The 20,209-nt window shown below is 44.2% G+C and overlaps 1 protein-coding gene across 4 annotated transcripts in view; it reads left to right on the plus strand.

The window, feature by feature from the left end:
• The window catches only part of Ocln (occludin), a 52,010-nt gene extending 32,145 nt beyond the window's left edge, over positions 1–19,865 (plus strand). For 3 of the 4 annotated variants that reach the window (XM_013125136.3, XM_013125139.3, XM_040728807.1), the window contains exons 5-9: positions 2,035–2,183; positions 7,061–7,276; positions 10,147–10,318; positions 13,204–13,245; positions 17,391–19,865. In XM_013125136.3, coding sequence (XP_012980590.1) covers positions 2,035–2,183; positions 7,061–7,276; positions 10,147–10,318; positions 13,204–13,245; positions 17,391–17,492 — 681 coding nt within the window. In that variant the 3' untranslated portion in view covers positions 17,493–19,865. 4 annotated transcript variants of the gene reach the window in all.
• The last annotated feature ends 344 nt before the right edge of the window (positions 19,866–20,209 follow it).

Raw genomic sequence — 20,209 nt, forward strand, 5'->3', positions numbered from 1 at the left:
CAGGTGGGTGAGAGGCGGGGCCAGGTTTGCCTGAAATACTACAGCCCTGGCAGTCCTGGAACTTGCTCTGTAGACCAGACTGGCCACCTGCCAATGCCTCCCCAGTTCTGGGATTAAAGATGTGAGCCACCAACACTTGGCCTAAAGGATTTACTTGTATCCAGTATATTAGGAGTTTATTTCTGTGTTCAGAAGACATTGGGGTAGATAAGATTCTTCATGTCCTTTAATCATTCAGACACCCTTATGAAGTGAGTAATTGTCCCCAGTTTATGCAGGTGAGGACACTGGGATCTGGAGGGGCCCTAACAGCCTGATGCCATTATTATTATTTTAGAAAGCTTTTTTAAAGAAATATTTTTATTTGTTATGTATACAGTGTTCTGCCTGCATGTATCCCTGCAGGCCAGAAGAGGGCACCAGATCTCATTACAGATGGTTGTGAGCCACCATGTGGTTGCTGGGAATTGAACTCAGGACCTCGGGAAGAGTAGTCAGTGTTCTTGACCTCTGAGCCATCTCTCCAGCCCCCATTATTCTTCTTTTAAGATTTATTTTTAGTGTGAATGTGTGTGTGAAAGTGTGCACATGTGCATGGAGATGCCCACAGCGGCCAGAGGACAGAGCTGGATTCATAGATGTTGTGAGCTGCCTGACGTGGGTGGGGGCAACAGCACTTGTCCCCCCATCCATATATGAGCTGGTCCTTCTGATCTGGGATGGGTAGCTGCAGAGGATTACTGCAGCTAATTATTTCATTTAATTACATCCTGAACTAAATAAGTATTAGTGTAGGGGTGTCTTGCCTTTGAACCTGTAACAGTGGCCACAGCCCTTTGAGCTTCAGGTGGACGGAAGCGGAAAGAGGGAGGTGTGATCTTGCTTGTGCACTCTTTCTCTTGGGTCAGCTGATTTGACAGGAAGGACAGAGAAGCGCTCCTGTGGTTCTTTATTATGATCTGTGTAAGTGTTCCCCAGTAAACAATCCATTTTTCATTTAGCTTGGGTCTGGTGAAATCATTACACCGTCGCCTTCATTCACTACCCCTTAGTCACTGTCCAGTCAAGGACTGTTTTTCACGCCCCAATCTTTGCGCTGTCTGTCTTTGTCTGGCTGCACTCTTTCACCAGAAGCATTATGCCTCTGCCTCCTTCAGCAAACACTACCGCGTGCACCGCTACAACCGGCCACTCTGTTTCCTTTTAACCACCTTACCCTTTTTCTTTTCTCTCCCAAGCCTACATATATTTTTTAGAACACGGTAAACCCTTTAGAGGCTTTCATCTGAGTCTGTCTTTACTGTGTATCTCTATCCTTCTCTGGCTACTTGTCTTTTATCCGCTGAAGACCATGGCTAAAGTTTGCAGAGGCTACTGGGCCATTTTTTGCCAATTGAGCCGAGTGAGGAAGCCTCCCTGAAAGGAGCCTCGAGCCTTTGGTTGTCTCTAGCAAACAGAACCCACCCAAGAAAATGCTACTACCAAGAAGCCACGCTTGACTTGGTTCTTTTGTTTCTAAAACCCCTCTTTAAGCTTTTGTCAGGTTCTGTGTGGAAATTCATGCCTCACATCTGGGCATCATTTTGTTGCAGGAGGTTCTTTCCCGCCAGCCTGGTCCTGCAGCTGCCTCAACCCCAAGTAAACACATGGGTGCTATATATTAATTATAAAACTGTTAGCCGGTGACTAGGGCTTCTTATTGGCTGGCTCTGTCTTAATTATTAACCCATAACTACTAATCTGTATTTCCACGTGGTCTTGGCTTGCCAACCCTCTACTCCTTAGGCAGCCTGTATCGTGACTGGCTTTGGTGGGCTCCCTCTGCCTATCTTTCCCAGAATTCTCCTTGTCTTCTAGTCCCGCCTACCTTTCTGTCTTATTGGCCAAAGCATCAACCAATAAGGGAAACATATATACAGAAGGACATCCCTCAATCATATTAGCTGTATCATATGTAATAACTTTCTCCCATTTCTTTAACCCTTTCCGTTGTGAGTAGATAATGACATAGTCTCTTGTTTTTTGTTTTTTAAGGTTAAAAACGTGTCTGCAGGCACACAAGACATGCCTCCCCCGCCATCTGAGTATGCAGAGAGAGTGGACAGTCCGATGGCGTATTCCTCTAATGGCAAAGTGGATGGCAAGCGATCATACCCGGAGTCTGTCTATAAGTCGACACCCTTGTAAGTAGCACTTTAGTTTGGTAACGTCTGTCTGAGAGGAATGTTGGCCCATCGCTTTGTGCCTTCCTCCCTTACGTTTTGAGTCACCAGGCCGAGAAGCGACAGAACCGCTCTGCTTCCTGTTGCGGTGATCTTTGCTTGGCCGTGTGGGATGAGGAGGGTGAGACCCCTCCCTTTCATCTGCTAATTGTATGCAAAGGTTAGGTATGTGGATTTTCACTAGGAGTGGGGTTCAGTGTTCTGCTCTGTGGTGATACATTATTTATGATTGCTAAAGCTTCAAGCCAAAGATCAGAGAAGCAAAGCAGCCAAGCCAGGAGATCTTACCTCTACCCAGCTGAGATGACAGTCCTGTCTCCATGCATTCTCAGAGGCAAAAGGCTCTGAATTCCTGTCTCCTCCTCTTTATATTCCTTTCTCTGCCCTGTCTCCACCTCCCTAGTGATGGGATTAAAGGCCTGTGATCCCAGGTGCTGAGACCACCTTTGTGTGATCTCTTTCTTTAGGACTGGGTCAATTTCTGTAGTCAGTGTGGCCTTGAAGCAACAGAGATCTACCTCTTAATCCTGAGTCCTGGGTTAAAGGTGTGTGCTGCCACTCCCTGGCTAGCTAGTGTGGCTTGTGGCTGGCTTTGCTCTCTGAATCCTCAGGCAAGCTTTACTATATCATGAATACTACATCACCGCAGTGCTCGGAAGTGAGTATGGAAGTTAACTGGGCAGAGGTGTGTGCGCCACTTAGGTGTCTCCCTTCGTCTGTGATTATTAGGTTTCATAGACAGGAAAAGTTGCATGTTAATAGGGTCTGACCACACACATGCCTGGTAAACTAGAAAACGCTGAATTTTGCTTATTCGTCTGTTTTTCGCCGTTTAACAAAACATCCAAGGCAGAGTTCCTGGGTACCCTCATAGTTGGGGAGGGAAGGACACTGCTTGGCTCTGGTGAGGAGCTTCTGGTGATGGCAGTGTAATGGCAGGGGCACCTTTGGGGTCAAGAGAGAGCGAGGCACAGGCTGAGATGGACCTCAGGCCTCTTGAAGGGAAACACTAATCTTAGTGACATCAGAAGCCTCCCAGTGGGCTCCACTGCTTGAGGGCCCACAGTCATACCAGACATCACCGTCTTAAGGATGAAGCCTGGCATAACTAAATGCAGGGAGGATACACTGGGACCACCTCCAAACCTTAGCACTTCCTTTATGCTTTCCATGTTGTTGGAATGTGTGAAACCTCACAGTTAAGATGTGCCAGTTCCCCATCATACTCCTCTAACTGCCTTGAAGTAACTAATAATTTAATGTATATCACCATCTATTAGTTTAATTTTTAAAAAAGTAAGATTTATGTTAGGGGTGAATATAATCAAAATTTATTGAATGAAGTTATCAAAGAAATAATAATTCTCTAATAATATTTTTAGAAAGATTTGTTTTCAGTTACCTGTGTGTGTGTGGGGGCGTAGGTTGTGCAGATGAGTGCAGGTGCCCGTGGGGGCCAGGCGTCAACTCCTCTGGAGCCGGCGTGACAGATGGTTGTGAGCTTCCTGATGTGGGTCCTCTGGAAGAGCAGCAAGCACTTTTAACGGCCGAGCCATCTCTGCAGCCCCGGATGTTGTTTCTTCTCCTTCACTAGTGCATGTCATCAGAAAAGGAGGGCTCCTGTAAACAATCTGTTTTCAGTTCCGCATTGTCTTGAATACCAGCCGTTCATACAACACCGGGCAAGGGCTCCTTCATCTTCATGTTTTCAGAGTTTGCCAGACAAAGGCAGGCAAAATGCAGAGCACTTGCTCAAAGGCCACAGCAGGGGTAGCGAAGGCAGGTGAAGGGAGTGTGTCAGGATGAAGACTGAGTTCCAGGTTTACAAAAATGACCCTCTACAAAAGACAAAGTGAGCTGGGCGTGCGGCGCACGCCTTTAATCCCAGCACTCGGGAGGCAGAGGCAGGCGGATCTCTGTGAGTTCTAGGCTAGCCTGGTCTACAGAGCCAGTTCCAGGACAGCCAGGGCTACACAAAGAGAAACCCTGTCTTGAACCCCCTGTTCCCCAAGTCGACAGTCTCTTTAAAACCTAAAATCTCTTTAAAAAGTCAGTCTCTCAACTGTGGGCTCCAGTAAAATAAACAATAAGTTGAATACTTCTTTACTTCAAGAAGGCAATGCCAGGACAGAGTTACAATCAGATCAAAGCAATGTCTAATACCTGGGGTTCACTCATGGTCTTCCTGGCTCCTCCTCCAGCTTTGCCCTCCGCAGCATATACACTTTGTCTTCTGATCTTAGGCAGACTCTACTTCAAGGCTCTGCTGTTCTTGTGGTCATCCTGTGGTGCTGGCATCTCCAAAAAGCTGGCATCTGTGCCTCAGCTGGCTGCGCCTTCACCTCTCCTAGGCACTCTTCGTGGTGCCGGACCTCAGCTTCCCTGCACGATCCCTTCAGTCCTAGGCCTTTGACCGCTATGGAGTCTCTCCTGGCCTCTCACAGTGCCAAGCCTCAAATGTTTTCCATGACCCCTCCATGCCTTCAAAACCAGCACCACCTGGGTGACTCTTACACTACCAAGTTCAGCTGCCAGCATGAGGTACAACCATGGTCTCCTCTGGAACACAGCTTCTCTGTGCTCTCTGGAAACATTTCCCTGAAGATATTACCTCAACGATTGCCGGCCTACTTTGTCTGTCTGTCTGTCTGTCTGTCTGTCTGTCTGTCTGTCTGTCTGTCTGTCTGTCTGTCTTTTCTTCCTCACCACTAATTTCTCAGCTTCAGCTAGCCAGCATTGATGAGCCTGGTAAAACAAAGGTTTCTCTTTAGTGCTTCAGGTCTCTTGCTAATCGCAGCCAATTCTTCATCCCTGACTGACCAGAGCTACAGCTTCTTCACACAAATGGCCTGAGTCTTTGCTTTGCTTCCCTTTGAAATGTCACAAGTCAGGCGTACCCATCTGCTCTCAATCTTCGAATCTCCAGGGGAGCAGCTCACTGAGCTGTCAAACAATGACTTTTCTAAAGACCTCCCCAAAACAGCATGGTCAGGTCTGTCACAGGAATATCCCACTATCCTGGTACCAACTTGTCTTAGTTAGGGTTGCTATTGCTGTGATTAAACCCCATGACCAAAGCAACTTGGGGAGGAATAGGACTCATTTGGTTTACATTTCTTCATCAGTGAAGGAAGTCAGGACAGAAACCAGGACGCAGGAGTTGATGCAGAGACCCACAAATAGGCTAACCATATTCAGAAGGTTTTATTTGAAGCCTGGCATGGGGGTTCATACCTGTAGTCCTAGCCCTTGGGGAAGTGGAGGCAGGAGGATCAAGAGTTCAAGATCATTCTCAGCTGCATTGTGAATTTGTGGCCAGGGTCACACAATACCCTGTCTCAAAAACAAACAAAACCCTTCAAAACAAAGGACAACAACAAAGTCTTGCTTTACTGTCTCAAAGTAAAAAAGCACATACAGTAGCTGGTATTGTGGGTAGATTGTTGGAGAACTTGTTAATCATTGACACTCATGGCAGAGTAGCATTAGCATAACACATACATTGGCTGAATCTTTTTAGACAGAAGAAATAAATACCGCCACCCCCGTTTCCCCAACTGCATATCCATTCCCGAAGCTTTAGGGTTAATAGAGCTTTAAGTGTGATTAGAATGCTAAGGCCCTTACGATAGTGAGAGCCAAGTAGCCCTAGAGACCAGTAACCCTGACGGATAAATGCTCAGCTTCTGGATTCTGTAAGTTGGAAGCGATAGGAGGGGGAAAGGGGCTGGAGATACAGCTCAGTGGATGAGTGCTGCCTGCCCAGCATTCATGAGGTCCCAGGTCCAACCCTCAGCATCAACAGTGAAGGAAAACAAAAAGTGTGAGAAAGGGGGGAAAAGCTTCAGATATTTTAAATAGTTGGTTTGAATAGCCAGGCCGATACCTTAGATAACTTTGTTCATTTCTGTTCTTACTGTTTACAGAGCAAAGTAGAACTGTTTCTGTTATTCAGAAGTAATGTACACTTGTCCCAACCCTTATTTTTTATTGCTGCATTGGGCTTTGTTTTCATGCTCGTGACTAGAACATTACATGTAACTTAAAATCTGATGCAACGTGAGATAATTACATTAGAAGCATAATAAGTGTTATGGTAAACCTCCTGTTGATTCTAGATGCCTTAAGATCAACACAGAGACAGTTAAAAGAATGCTTAATGAACTCCTCTCTTTGAATGGTGGGGTTTAGACAGGGTGTCACTGTGTAGCCCACCCAAGATGACCCAAAGATTCTCCTTCTCCAACTGCTTGAATGCTGGGTTGACAGGCATTTGTCACTATACTCAAAAACCAGGAAGCATTTTAGTTTAAGTATTGTAGTTTTTCAAACTTTCATCTTGAAAGGATAATGTATATGTGGTAACATAAAGTTAACCTTGCAAAGGGCCTGTCTCTATTGGATAAGCTGCATCTTTGTCCTCACACAGCATTCCACAGATTCCAGGGGACTGGAAGAACCTGTAGGAAAGAATTGTGCTCATATTCCCCGACAGCCTTTTATAGAGTGAGTCTCTGGCACTGGGCAGATAAATACCTCTTCTGACTTAGTTTGAACTTCCTCAAAGGAAGAGTGAGATGCATTTTTCTTAGAAGTTTGAGCATGGATGCCCTCCCCCAAGCAGAGCTGTAAACCTTCTTGTGTTACAGGGCTCTGGATTGTGCCAAACTGACTGCAGGAAGCCGGTCTCTCTGCTCAGCGTAGCAGATGAACTCTCGGATGAGTGCCCGAGTATGGCTGCCTCCTGGTGCTGTTCTCACAGCCCTCTCAGTTGCAGGGTGGTGGCAGAGTCAGAGTGTCCTCCTTGGTCTCTGAGCAGTGGCCTCTGTTTTCACTAGGGTACCTGAGGTGGCCCAGGAGCTTCCTCTGACTTCGCCCGTGGATGACTTCAGGCAGCCTCGGTACAGCAGCAGTGGTAACCTAGAGACACCTTCGAAGAGGGCTCCCACAAAGGGAAGAGCAGGAAAGCTGAAGAGAGCAGAGCCAGACCACTATGAAACAGACTACACCACAGGTGGCGAATCCTGTGACGAGCTGGAGGAGGACTGGGTTAGGTAAGACCTTTCTCCTTTTCGAGAGCCTCTTACGCCTTCTGGTTATCACCGTGATTGACCAGCCAGGTTTAGGGGTATTGCCTTTGAAACTGGGGTCATGTTGCCATCTCATTTTTTGCCCCCCAGGCCTGAGGACAGTTTTGGGGGTTGTATTTTTCTTTGGTGCCCTTTTATAAAACAGAAGTAGAAGGGTCTGTTTGGTTGTAACTGTCTCTCTCTTTCTCTGTCTGTCTCTCTCTCTCTCTGTCTCTGTCTCTCTCTGTCTCTGACACACACACACACACACACACACACACACACACACACACACACACACACACACACCTTCCTGAAATGGCTCTTCTACCACTAGACCCCCAAGGAAGGCTTTCAAAGAAATGAAACATGGGTTTAGGGGAGTTGTGTTCCAAGTCACATAGGCTTTCCTTTGGCAGTTTCCTTCAAGTTACACTTTCATGGTAAGCCCTGAGTTTCTTTTAAAGTTTAATCCAAAGAACTCTGTGACAGTTTTATAAACAGTTAAAGAAACAGTTTGTTGTAGCAAAAGTTATAGTTAAGGTCTTTGTGTCAGTGACTGGCTTTAGTCTACCATCTCCAAATATACACGTGTATGACGTGTAGCCTTGCCCTGTCAGTCATTCTGACGCTGGAACAGACCTCAGGAAAAAATCTTTTCTTTTCTTCTTCCTTCCTTCCTTCCTTCCTTCCTTCCTTCCTTCCTTCCTTCCTTCCTTCCTTCCTTCCTTCCTCCCTTTCTTTTCTTTCTTTTGAGACAGGGTCTCTCTGTGTAGCCTTGGCTGTCCTAGAACTCAATCTGTAGACCAGGCTGGCCTGAAACTCAGAGATCCATTTATCCCTGCCTCCCAAGTTCTGGGATTAAAGGTGTGCGCCACCACTGCCCACTCATCAGAAATTTGCAGTATGAACGGTGGTTCATAACCCTTGCTTCTCAAGGTGTTAGGAGCATGCATAGCTTGACATCCCTTACTTATGTTTCTCGTGTTTTGCATTCTTTGCCCACAAGAGTCTTACTGGCCTGGTTTACTCATCTATCTGTGAAATATTTGTCTAACTTGTATGATAGAACATTTAACTGAGAAATCACCAGTTTCTGTTTTCCTTTTAATTAAAAGATACAATTTTCCTCTCTGTAAAATGAAGACATTTTACTGACTGTTAGTGCTAAAATTTAAGTCCCATATTCCATGAAGCTTAATCTTTCTGTGAAATAATTCCCAATTTCCCAGTATTTTCCCATGGGATGTTTTGATGTGTCAGCTTCCTATACAAGGAATGGCTAACATTCAGAGATAGAGAATCCATTTTAGAGATTGTTTATTGCATTGTCTTTATTTGGGTGGGGCACTGTGTGTGTGTTTCTGTGTGTGTTGTGTCTTTGTGTGAGTCTGTGTGTGTCTGTGTGTGTGTGGGCCTGTGAGTGTGTGTGAATGTGTGTGTGTATGTGTGTCTGTGAGTGTTTGTGGGTTTCTGTGTGTCTATGTATGGGTCTGTATGTGTCTTTATGTGTGTGGGGGTCTGTGTGTGAGTGTATGTGTGGATCTGTGTGTGTGAATGTATCTGTTTGAGTGTGTGTGTGTGTGTGTGTGTGTGTGTGTGTGTGTGTAGCTTAGAGGACAATGTGAGGGAGTCAGAATCACTTACTTCTCTCCTTATACCATGTGAGTCCTGGGAATCAAACTCATGTCTCCAGGTTTGGAGGTAAGCTCTTCTGCCTGCTGAGCTATCTTGCTGGCTTCACAATTCCAGCTTTAATTCATCCTATTTTGATGAATTGCCAAATTGTGTATGCAATGATCATGTTTTTATAGTTTTTGTTTTTGTTTTTTTAATGCTGGAGATTGAACCTAGGATGTTACACATACACTAATCACACATATTAGTGCTGAGCTTCTGTGTGTGCATTTTAAATGCATACTTTTCTAATGACAGAATAAGATAAGCTGTTTCCACTTGGGAAAAATAAGACCAAAAATAAACAAATAAGCTGGTCTGAAGATGGTAGCTGGCAGCAGGAAACAGCCACTCCCAGCCAGCTGTTCTGCAGCAATCAAGACAGGCTTTGTGTTCAAGAATTTGTTTTCCGACTTTAAGTGTTCTGTTATCCTGTGGTGTCACTAGTGAGAATCAGTGCATTCTTATTAATTGGGAACCTTAAAATTCATGACTTTCTCTCTGTGAGTTCGAGGCCAGCCTGGTCTACAAAGTGAGTTCCAGGACAGCCTCCAAAGCCACAGAGAAACCCTGTCTCGAAAAACCAAAAAAAGAAAAAAAAAAAAAGAAAATTCATGACTTTCACCTTCGTTTGTAAAAATATGAGGAGTATTAATTTAAAGGGAGTGGCAATATACAAAGCATAATTATTCTTTTTGTGTATTAGTGGGGTTTGAACTCAGAACCTTGTACATGGTGTGGCCAGATGGTCTGCCACTGAGCTGTCTCTTCAGGTCTAAAGTCATTTTAGAGGGCTTATATCCAGAACGTTAAGCAAGGGAGTGCAGCCGTGTGAGCATGTGATGTTCTCCCTTGCAGAAGGATGCCCCCTTGACAAGCCTGTGGCTTTGGGAGGTGTGTGCTTGGGATGGTGAGGCAGGAGGGGAGATGCACTTAGCCACTGCAGACGAGTGCCTGAGCAGCGAAGGGGGCGATGGGTTCCAGGCAGACCACCCTCAGCCTCTGTTGTGGTTCTTCGTAGAAGTTAAATGCATTCCACCTCTGTCTCCTAGGACACGACAGAAAACAAGTGTGCACGGTCTCACACTCCTGACCAGTGCGCTGCCTTTGAGGGAAGCCACCGGCTTCTTCTGTGTGCGAAGGGTACTCACGTAACCATTTCCTCCTCCGCTTCCCAGGGAATACCCACCTATCACTTCCGATCAACAAAGACAGCTCTACAAGAGAGATTTTGACACAGGCCTACAGGAGTACAAGAGTTTACAAGCCGAACTCGACGAGGTCAGTAAAGAGCTCTCTCGTCTAGACAAAGAACTGGATGACTACAGAGAAGAAAGTGAAGAGTACATGGTGAGGTCCAGACCTAATTTGTGTTGGCTGTGTTTTAGTTTGGTGTTTTGTTTTTAAAGACAGGGTCTCACCTCCCTGGGGCTCACTGTATAAGCTGAGCATGGCCTTGAATTCTTGATGCTTTTGCCTTCACCTCCCAAGTACTGGGATATCACACGTGTGCCCCATCCTGCCTGGCTTCAGCCCACCCCCTCCCCCCACAGAGATTAAATAGTTACAAAGCAATGATCTAAATGCATAAATGTATCCCTTCCTATTTAAAAGAAAATGGCCATATTAATTTTTTCTATTCATAAATATAATTCATTCTTATTATAAAAACCTCAACTCAAAATTGGACCCATAAAAGTATATCCTTTGGGTGGGGCTCGGTGTCACATACTTTTAATCTCAGCACTTGGGAAGCAGGGGCAGGATTTCTGTGAGTTTAGCCATTTTAGTTTACATACTGAGTTCTAGGCTAGTCAGGGATACTGGGGGATGGGGGTTGGGGGGTTCCCCTTAAATTTCTATCACATATTCCAGAAAAAACTTTGTTACCAGGAAAACTGCAGGAGTGCAGTTAGCTAGACACAGTCTTCCATGAGGACTGGTTTTGAACAGTTAAGAGCAGTGGTCTTGCAGAGGATTGGGGATCAATTCCCAGCACCCACTTGTCAGTCACACCATCTGTAACCCCAGCTCCAGGGTATTTGCTGCCTTCTTCTGGCCTACATAAAGACCAGGTATAAGTGATGTGCAAACTTAACCTGCAGGCAAAGCACCCATATACAAAAAATGTAAATTAAAATTAAGCCGTGCGTGGTAGTCCATACCTTTAATCCCATCATTCAGGAGGTAGAGGCCAGCCTGGTCTACAAAGAGAGTTCCAGAACAGCCAGAGTTGTTACTCAGAAAAACCCTGTCAACAGCCCCCCCCCCAAAAAAAAAGGAGAGAAAGTTTGCATCAAAACATCCACCAAGAATTGACTGGGTAAGTCCCTCTAAAGGCAGCCAGCTGGAGTTCCTGGGCAGAGCAGGGAGGTAGCCTTGTCAAACTGGGGGCTTGCAAACATGCAGCAGCAACATTGGGGAAGCCTCTTTAAGACTGTTGTTCCCAACTGAGCTTCCCATGCTGAACTTCAGGGATAAACAGTAGCCTCTGTTGGAAATGGTTCGCTCTCTAGCTGCTCCCTGTCACACAGTATGGAGCTGGTGAGTCCATTCCCCGAAGGGGGTTTGGAGGACACTTGACACAAACGCGCTTGGACTGAGCTAGCTTCTCACCGAGCTCCAACAGTATGTGACAGTTTACCAATAGAATGTACATTATAGTGGCTCGAGTTGTTGTGGTTTGACCACAGGGACGCCTTTGGTTCCTTCCTGTGTACTTTTACCCTCCTCCTTTGGGTTCACTTTTTTTTTATTTTGAGACAAGGTCTCATATGTTGCTGTGTAGCTCAGCTGGGCTTGAGGTCGTCTTGCTTAGTGCTAGTGTCACAGGCATGTGTTGTCATACCCGCTTTTCTTCTTTCCGTTTGCAGAGAGACAACATGCTAGCCAAGCTCTCTACTGCTGCTTAAACACTATGCTCTAGCACTGTTTGTTTCCTCGTCCTTTACAAGAAACGTTTGTGCTTATTGTTTTGTGTCAATGATAAATGTCTACTTTTGGGGCTGGAGAGATTGTGCAGTCGTTAAGAGCACTGGCTTTTTCCCCATAGGATCCAGGTTCAATCCCCAGAACCCACATGGCAGCTCATAACTGTATCTCCACTTCTAGGTGATCTGACACCTTCATACCAATGCACATAAAATAAAGTTAAATAAATTATATAAAAAATAAATGTCTACTTTTATTGACGCAGGATCTGGCTCTGTAGTATAGGCTGACCTTGAACCCTGAATCCTCCAGCCTCCTACCTGCTGGGATTTCAAGTTTGTGCCATAATGATCAGCTTTTTAAAATGTTTATGCATAAAAGTAGCTGTAAAATTTTCAATTTTATGATTGTGCCATAATTTCTTGAAGGATATATAATACTCTGGAAGTATAGTCATATCAACAAGAGACTGGCAAGCCTTTTGTTTCGTACTCTTGTGTTCTTATGCAGTGAATACAAGTGCCAGAATGTGAAACTGTTTCTGGAGAGGGCGAGCGTTTACAGACTACGTTTCCCCAACCATTTGACTGCCTTGAGCGTTAGTAAATAGCCCTCTCCCATCACTTCATGTGCTGCCTGGGGCTTTGTTCTGAGCACTCGTTACAGTTTCCACCTGAGAAGATCTGCTTTGGTTTTGAAGTGTGTGCGGTTACTGAACCTTGGTTTATATGTTGTTTTCTAGCTTTTATCTGACATTTTGGTAAAGCTTTCTCAAGTCATTCAACATTTATTAATCAGTTATTAGAAAGATAAAATCCCATGTCCTCTGCAGAGAACTCAAATTCTAATCAGAAAACTGACATCTGAACGCCATAGACAGCATGAGACTGATCATGTTATGTGTACAAGGTACTGTCTGAGTAAATATGGAGTGGGAACCCAGGCAGCCCACGACATAGACAGTTTGGAGGTTTCACTGAGCTGTGATCCACTGTTAAGAATTGTATAGAGTGAGTGTGTGGCTTACGCTTGCCCTTTTAGATACTTGTAAGGCCCACGCTCTTGATGACTAAGTTTCAAAGAATGCTGTTTTTTTGAGACAGGATTTCTCTCTTTAACAGCCCTGAATGTCCTGGAACTGACTGTCTAGTCCAGGCTGGCCTCAAACTCACAAAGCTCATCCTGCTTCTGACTTTCTACTGAGTGCTGGGATTAAGGGCTTGTGCCACCACCGTCAGGCAAGAATGCTATTCTTGAGAGAGAAAATGCTTCAATAAGCATTGTCTTTTTTTTCTCATTCGTAGGCTGCCGCTGATGAATATAATAGACTAAAGCAAGTTAAAAGAGTAAGTATCTGATTTTAAGACTCTTATATTTAATGTTTGTGATGACTATACCATTTATGTATATATACACTGATTATAGACAAAAGCCCCGCCATTTGCATATGAGCATTATAACTGAGAAGTTGGCACATTGATTTTGTTTGTATTTGTAGCTTATACTTATTTTCATTGGGTATCCAGCTGGTCTGGAATTCAACTTTGTAGACCAGACTGGCCTTAAACTTGTAGAGATCCACCTGCTTCCCAAGTGCTGGGGTCTTTCTTTAAAGTTGAAGTGTAGTCGAAAGTAAGTAAGTGCCTAAGTCATAGTGGGCAGTTGGTAAATTTTTACTGAGTGACTATATACCTGTATACCTGGCACCCGGAAAAAGAAATAGTTTTTTTTGTTTTTTTACAAAATTGATTTTTATGTATTCATGAAGGCCGGAAGAGGGCAGCAGATCCCATTACAGATGGTTGTGAGCCACCATGTGGTTGCTGGGCATTGAAAAGGACATCTGGAAGAGCAGGCAATGCTCTTAGAAGCTGAGCCATTCCTCCAGACCCAAGATACATTTTTTAGTGAGCCTAATAAATCATCACGTTTACTCCTTTCCTGTTCTTATACTTCCCCAACATCATAGATTAGTTTTGCCTATTTTGTAATAATTTATGTAAAAAGAAACCCTGGGCCTGGAGAGATGGCTCAGAAGTTAAGAGTATTGACTGCTCTGGCAGAGGACAAGAGTTCACTTCTCAGCACCTAGGTGGTGCCTCATAATTATAACTCCAGTTCCAGGGGATCCTGTGCCTCATATATACCCGAAGGCATACGGCACACACACACACACACACACACACACACACACACACACACACACACACACGCACACGCACACACGTTTTTGTTGTTTTGTTTTTGAGACAGGGTTTCTCTGTGTAACAGTTCTAGCTGTCCTAGAACCAGCTCGGTAGACCAGGCTGGTCTTGAACTCACAGAGATCCGCCTGCCTCTGCCTCCTGAGTGCTGGCATTAAAGGCGTGCGCCATCACTTCTGGCCACCTATTTAAGTGTTTACAGTTATTTGATTCCTTAGTTTTGGACTTTTCAAACAATACAGCAAGAATATGCACATGTGTATGTCTGGGATGTCTACACTTAGTAAACTGTAAAATCATTGGGCCTGTATGTGTCTGACTTCGGTAGACTCTGCCATGTAGCCTTCCCAAGTTCACAGGCTAGTTCACATCTCCTGAGCAGTGTAGCCTTCCCAATACACACGCTAGTTCACACCCCTGAGCAGTGTAGCCTTCCCAAGTTCACAGGCTAGTTCACATCTCCTGAGCAGTGTAGCCTTCCCAAGTTCACAGGCTAGTTCACACCCCTGAGCAGTGTAGCCTTCCCAAGTTCACAGGCTAGTTCACATCTCCCGAGCAGTGTAGCCTTCCCAATACACACGCTAGTTCACACCCCTGAGCAGTGTAGCCTTCCCAAGTTCACAGGCTAGTTCACACCCCTGAGCAATGTAGCCTTCCCAAGTTCACAGGCTAGTTCACATCTCCTGAGCAGTGTAGCCTTCCCAAGTTCACAGGCTAGTTCACATCTCCTGAGCAGTGTAGCCTTCCCAATACACACGCTAGTTCACACCCCTGAGCAGTGTAGCCTTCCCAAGTTCACAGGCTAGTTCACATCTCCTGAGCAGTGTAGCCTTCCCAAGTTCACAGGCTAGTTCACACCCCTGAGCAGTGTAGCCTTCCCAAGTTCACAGGCTAGTTCACATCTCCCGAGCAGTGTAGCCTTCCCAATACACACGCTAGTTCACACCCCTGAGCAGTGTAGCCTTCCCAAGTTCACAGGCTAGTTCACACCCCTGAGCAGTGTAGCCTTCCCAAGTTCACAGGCTAGTTCACATCTCCTGAGCAGTGTAGCCTTCCCAAGTTCACAGGCTAGTTCACATCTCCTGAGCAGTGTAGCCTTCCCAAGTTCACAGGCTAGTTCACATCTCCTGAGCAGTGTAGCCTTCCCAAGTTCACAGGCTAGTTCACATCTCCTGAGCAGTGTAGCCTTCCCAAGTTCACAGGCTAGTTCACACCCCTGAGCAGTGTAGCCTTCCCAAGTTCACAGGCTAGTTCACACCCCTGAGCAGTGTAGCCTTCCCAAGTTCACAGGCTAGTTCACACCCCTGAGCAGTGTAGCCTTCCCAAGTTCACAGTCTAGTTCACACCCCTGAGCAGTGTAGCCTTCCCAAGTTCACAGGCTAGTTCACATCTCCTGAGCAGTGTAGCCTTCCCAAGTTCACAGTCTAGTTCACACCCCTGAGCAGTGTAGCCTTCCCAAGTTCACAGGCTAGTTCACATCTCCTGAGCAGTGTAGCCTTCCCAAGTTCACAGGCTAGTTCACATCTCCTGAGCAGTGTAGCCTTCCCAAGTTCACAGGCTAGTTCACATCTCCTGAGCAGTGTAGCCTTCCCAAGTTCACAGGCTAGTTCACATCTCCTGAGCAGTGTAGCCTTCCCAAGTTCACAGGCTAGTTCACACCCCTGAGCAGTGTAGCCTTCCCAAGTTCACAGGCTAGTTCACACCCCTGAGCAGTGTAGCCTTCCCAAGTTCACAGGCTAGTTCACACCCCTGAGCAGTGTAGCCTTCCCAAGTTCACAGGCTAGTTCACACCCCTGAGCAGTGTAGCCTTCCCAAGTTCACAGGCTAGTTCACACCCCTGAGCAGTGTAGCCTCCCCCTCTGTCCTTGCTGGCACTTGACATTGCCAGGCACTGTGGACTTAGACTACTTCTTTGTTTTCAAAAGACTTGATGCCAAAAGTTTTATTGTAGTTACACAGCATAATGATTTTAGGTAAGGTGGTTTTCTGTGTTTGTTGTTGTGTATTTGTATTCCCTATTGCTCTTTCCCTTATTTTTTGAGAAAAGGTCTTCTGTTGAACCTGGAGCTTAACTATGTGTATGTGTGAAGGTGTGTATGTGTGTGTGGAGGTGCTTGTGTGCCATGCACACGTGTGGAGTTCAAACGATATACTTTGTAGGAGTTGATTCTCTTTCTACCATGTGGGTTCTGGGGTTTGAACCCAGGTAATCAGGCTCTGCAGCAAGTGCCTTTATCTCCTTAGCCATTTTACTGGCCCGTTTTTTTTTTAAAGATAATTTATAAGCAAAAAGGTCTGTAGGTTCTCCTGGCGGCTTTTCTAGAAATGAGCATACCATTTGTGAAAAATTAGCTTAAAAGCATTTTATTGAGGAAAAAGAATCATCTGCTTATGTGGTTAGTGATATTACCCAACACCTTAAACATATTAATTTAATACTTAGCAGTTAAGGCTCAGAGATCAAGAACACTACTTGGTGTTCCAGAGGTCCTGAGTTCAATTCCTAGCAATCACAGGATGACTCACAACCATCTGTAATGAAATGAGATCTGGTGCCCTCTTCTGACTTTCAGGGGTACATACAGACAGAACACTGTATACATAATAGATAATAAATCTTAAAAGAAAAATACTCAGCAATTCTTTTTTTTTTTTTTTTTTGGTTTTTCGAGACAGGGTTTCTCTATGGCTTTTGGAGGCTGTCCTGGAACTAGCTCTTGTAGACCAGGCTGGCCTCCAACTCACAGAGACCGCCTGCCTCTGCCTCCCGAGTGCTGGGATTAAAGGCGTGCGCCACCAACGCCCGGCCTCATCAATTCTTTATGACTAGTATTTTCTTGTTTATTGCTGCTTTCTCAGGAGAACTACTTTTTCCTTCTAAAGATTTTTTTTATTTTAGAAATAATCTTATTTTACATATCACCCTGCCATCATTCTAAAGATTTTTACATACAATATATTTTGAGGTTTTCCCCTTCTTCCAACTCCTCCCAGATCCTCTCCACCTCAGTATCCAGCTACCCAACTTCATGTGTTCTCCCTTAATCTTAAAGAAACATAAAAGAAAGGAACCACACACACAAAAGAACAATAAGACAAAAGAAACCTGGCAAACCAAAAGTCCACAAGAACAAAAACAAACAAACAAACAACCGTGGAGTTTTGTGTAGGTCAGACACTCCTGGCCATGGGGTCTGCCCTGGAGTGTAGTTGATATGCCCAGTGAAACTTCAGGAGACCTGTTAGTTAGCTTGTTGCGTTCATCTGATTCATTTTCTTCCTTTCAGTCTGCAGATTATAAAAGTAAGAGGAATTACTGCAAGCAGTTGAAGAGCAAATTGTCGCACATCAAGAGGATGGTGGGGGACTATGACAAACGGAAAACCTAGGCAGGTGCCGCTGTTGGAGAAATGAAGCACATCTGTCTGCCGATGCCTCTGCAATTCTCGCCAGAGGCTCCGTGACTCTGACTCTAATCTGGGAAGTTAAGACTTTGTGACCATGACAAAGTTTCCATAGCTTTAATACCATCAGTTTCATATCATCAGTATTGGAACATTTTGTTATGACTTTTCATAATCTACTGGGCTGAACACTCCGATTACAACATTTAGACTTTCAACATTGATTCTTGTAATTTAGAATGAAATGTTGTTTGAAGTTCTAAATTTAAAGACAGGTCCTGGTGTGTACTGTGTTGTGAACATTCACATGCCAGACAATGATGTCTTAATACCCAAGTGTGTTCCTCCAGGCAAAGGCCACCTTCTTAATCATCTCAATAGTCACCTTCCCAACTGGTGGTTTTTTTCCTTTGTTTGTTTGTTTTTTTTGTTTTTCGAGAAAGGGTTTCTCTGTGGCTTTGGAGGCTGTCCTGGAACTAGCTCTTGTAGACCAGGCTGGTCTTGAACTCAGAGATCCGCTTGCCTCTGCCTCCCGAGTGCTGGGATTAAAGGCATGCGCCACCAACTACCAGCTCTGGTGTTTTTCTTATATTGTCTTTAACGTAAGTGATTGGGATTATTTTGGCTTCACATTTTTCCTAATACTTAAGATCGTGTAAAATTAACACATGTGTGAAATTTAAAATTGTAAATATATATTGACTTTTGAAAGATCATTTTTAAATCCAGGGCTAGAGTTTTGTGCATTTGTATCTTTGATAGTTTATATGCTTTTTTTTTTTTTTGGTAACCCACTACATCTTTTCACTGTATCAGAGTATCCAATTACATTTATAATTATGACTTGAATTGTATTTCACAGGAATGTTCAAGTTCTGTACATATTTTGTAATGCATTAAACCTAGTGTTCTCGTGTGATTGTTTGATGTCGTTAGTGTTATAGTCAGCTGTGCAAAACTATACTCACGCGTTTCCTTTGTGTGAACCATCTTGGCCTATACTCATGCGTTTCCTTTGTGTGAACCATCTTGGCTTCTGTGCTACTTAGTAGTTCCTCATCCTTGGGCAGTGAAAAACTAATCTGGAAATGGACTAATGTTCATTGAACAGCCCTGTCTATAAATCTCATGGTGTTCTTTAAAAATTAAAGCTCTTGTTAGTGGCATGACGTTAATTGATAATAGTGTATAAACCAAATTGATTGTGTACATCCAGCCCAGTTTGGCCTATTATTTTAAAAAAATGTTTTATATACCTTCTAGGCATTGAAACATGTGTTTTATGTATACAACTTTGAATTATTTTCCAAGATAAACTTTTAAATAATGTTTTTGTGCAATCCTGGTTGAAGAGAAATTTTTCTTTCTGTATGCTAAACATAATACAAAAAGTATTCTCATAGCTTTGGGATGACACCTAAGTAGAAAGGGCTGCAGGGCCAACTTCCCTGACTTAATGGTAACTAACTCTTTGTTCTTGGCATTGTTTTGTTTTGGACAGATTTCTCCAGGTAGCTCAAGCTGGCCTTGAACTAATGATTAGTTCAACTAGGCTTCAGCTCTTCAGGCCTCTGGCTTCCACCTCCCAGGTGGTGGGATTACAGTCATCCTCCATGTCTGACTCATACTTAGTTTATGAAGCCAGCTTGGTGTCCTCACAAAGAAACCTGTTTTGTTGAATGAAGAAAATGAAGTGACAGGAATTATAAAAGTGTGCCATGGAATTAGAAGGTGGACTAAGAGAAAGGATTCTTTCACAGTGTGGTGCTGCCACCTCAGGCCTGATGCCGGTAACAGGATGTGTCTGTTGGTGCTGGTGTTAAATAGCTGGATCTCACCTAGAATCTGCTTTTAGGCAGTTTCATAACAAATAATAGGTTTAGATTAAACTTCGGAGGTTCCTTATACATGCTGACCCCTGGTTCTGATATCTGCTTTCTGCTAATAAACTGTTCTGGGGGATAGTTTGTGAAAACGTAACCCTTCTTACAGAAGTTTCCTGGAAAAGGTGATGCCTTATGTGTGTGATTTTATTTTAAAATTAAAAGTATGTAGAAGAAATGTTTTCTATTTGAAAAATTGGTATAGACGTACATGAACCCAACACCCAGAAAGAAGAGGTAATACTGTTTTGTTTGTTTGTTGGTTTGTTTCTGAGACAGAGCTTCTCTGTGTAACAGCCCTGGCTGTCCTGGAACTCGACTTGCATACCAGACTGGCCTAGAACTCAGAGCAGAGATCCACCTGCCTCTGCCTCTGGAGTATTGGGATTAAAGGTATGTGCCACCACTGGCTAGCAATAATGTTTTGTTACATGTACTTTATATTTTTGAAATAAAGTCTAGTATTTACAATAAATATTAGTCCAGTATTTGTAGCTAAAATTGTATATACAGGTATACAGGACATCTCATTTAATTATCAAAACAGTCTTTTGGCATGCAACTGTTCCTCATTATTTTGTGGACAAGGAAATTAATAGTTTGACACATCAGTGGGCTGAGTCACATACCAGTGTGTATAGAACTGAAGGTGGAGTCTTGATCTGTGGACTAGTAAGTTCTATCTCTTCTTCCAGCCTAGATTGACTGCTAAGTGATGCATTGTGTGATGTAGGGCTACAATGCCCGGGGTAGATGAAGTATCTTCTTTTAGTTTTGAATGCCCTCGAAGAACTTCACACTAACATGAAATGCTTCGTC

The sequence above is a fragment of the Mesocricetus auratus genome, unplaced genomic scaffold (genome assembly GCF_017639785.1).
Source record: "Mesocricetus auratus isolate SY011 unplaced genomic scaffold, BCM_Maur_2.0 Super-Scaffold_100020, whole genome shotgun sequence".
NCBI classification, from domain to species: domain Eukaryota; kingdom Metazoa; phylum Chordata; class Mammalia; order Rodentia; family Cricetidae; genus Mesocricetus; species Mesocricetus auratus.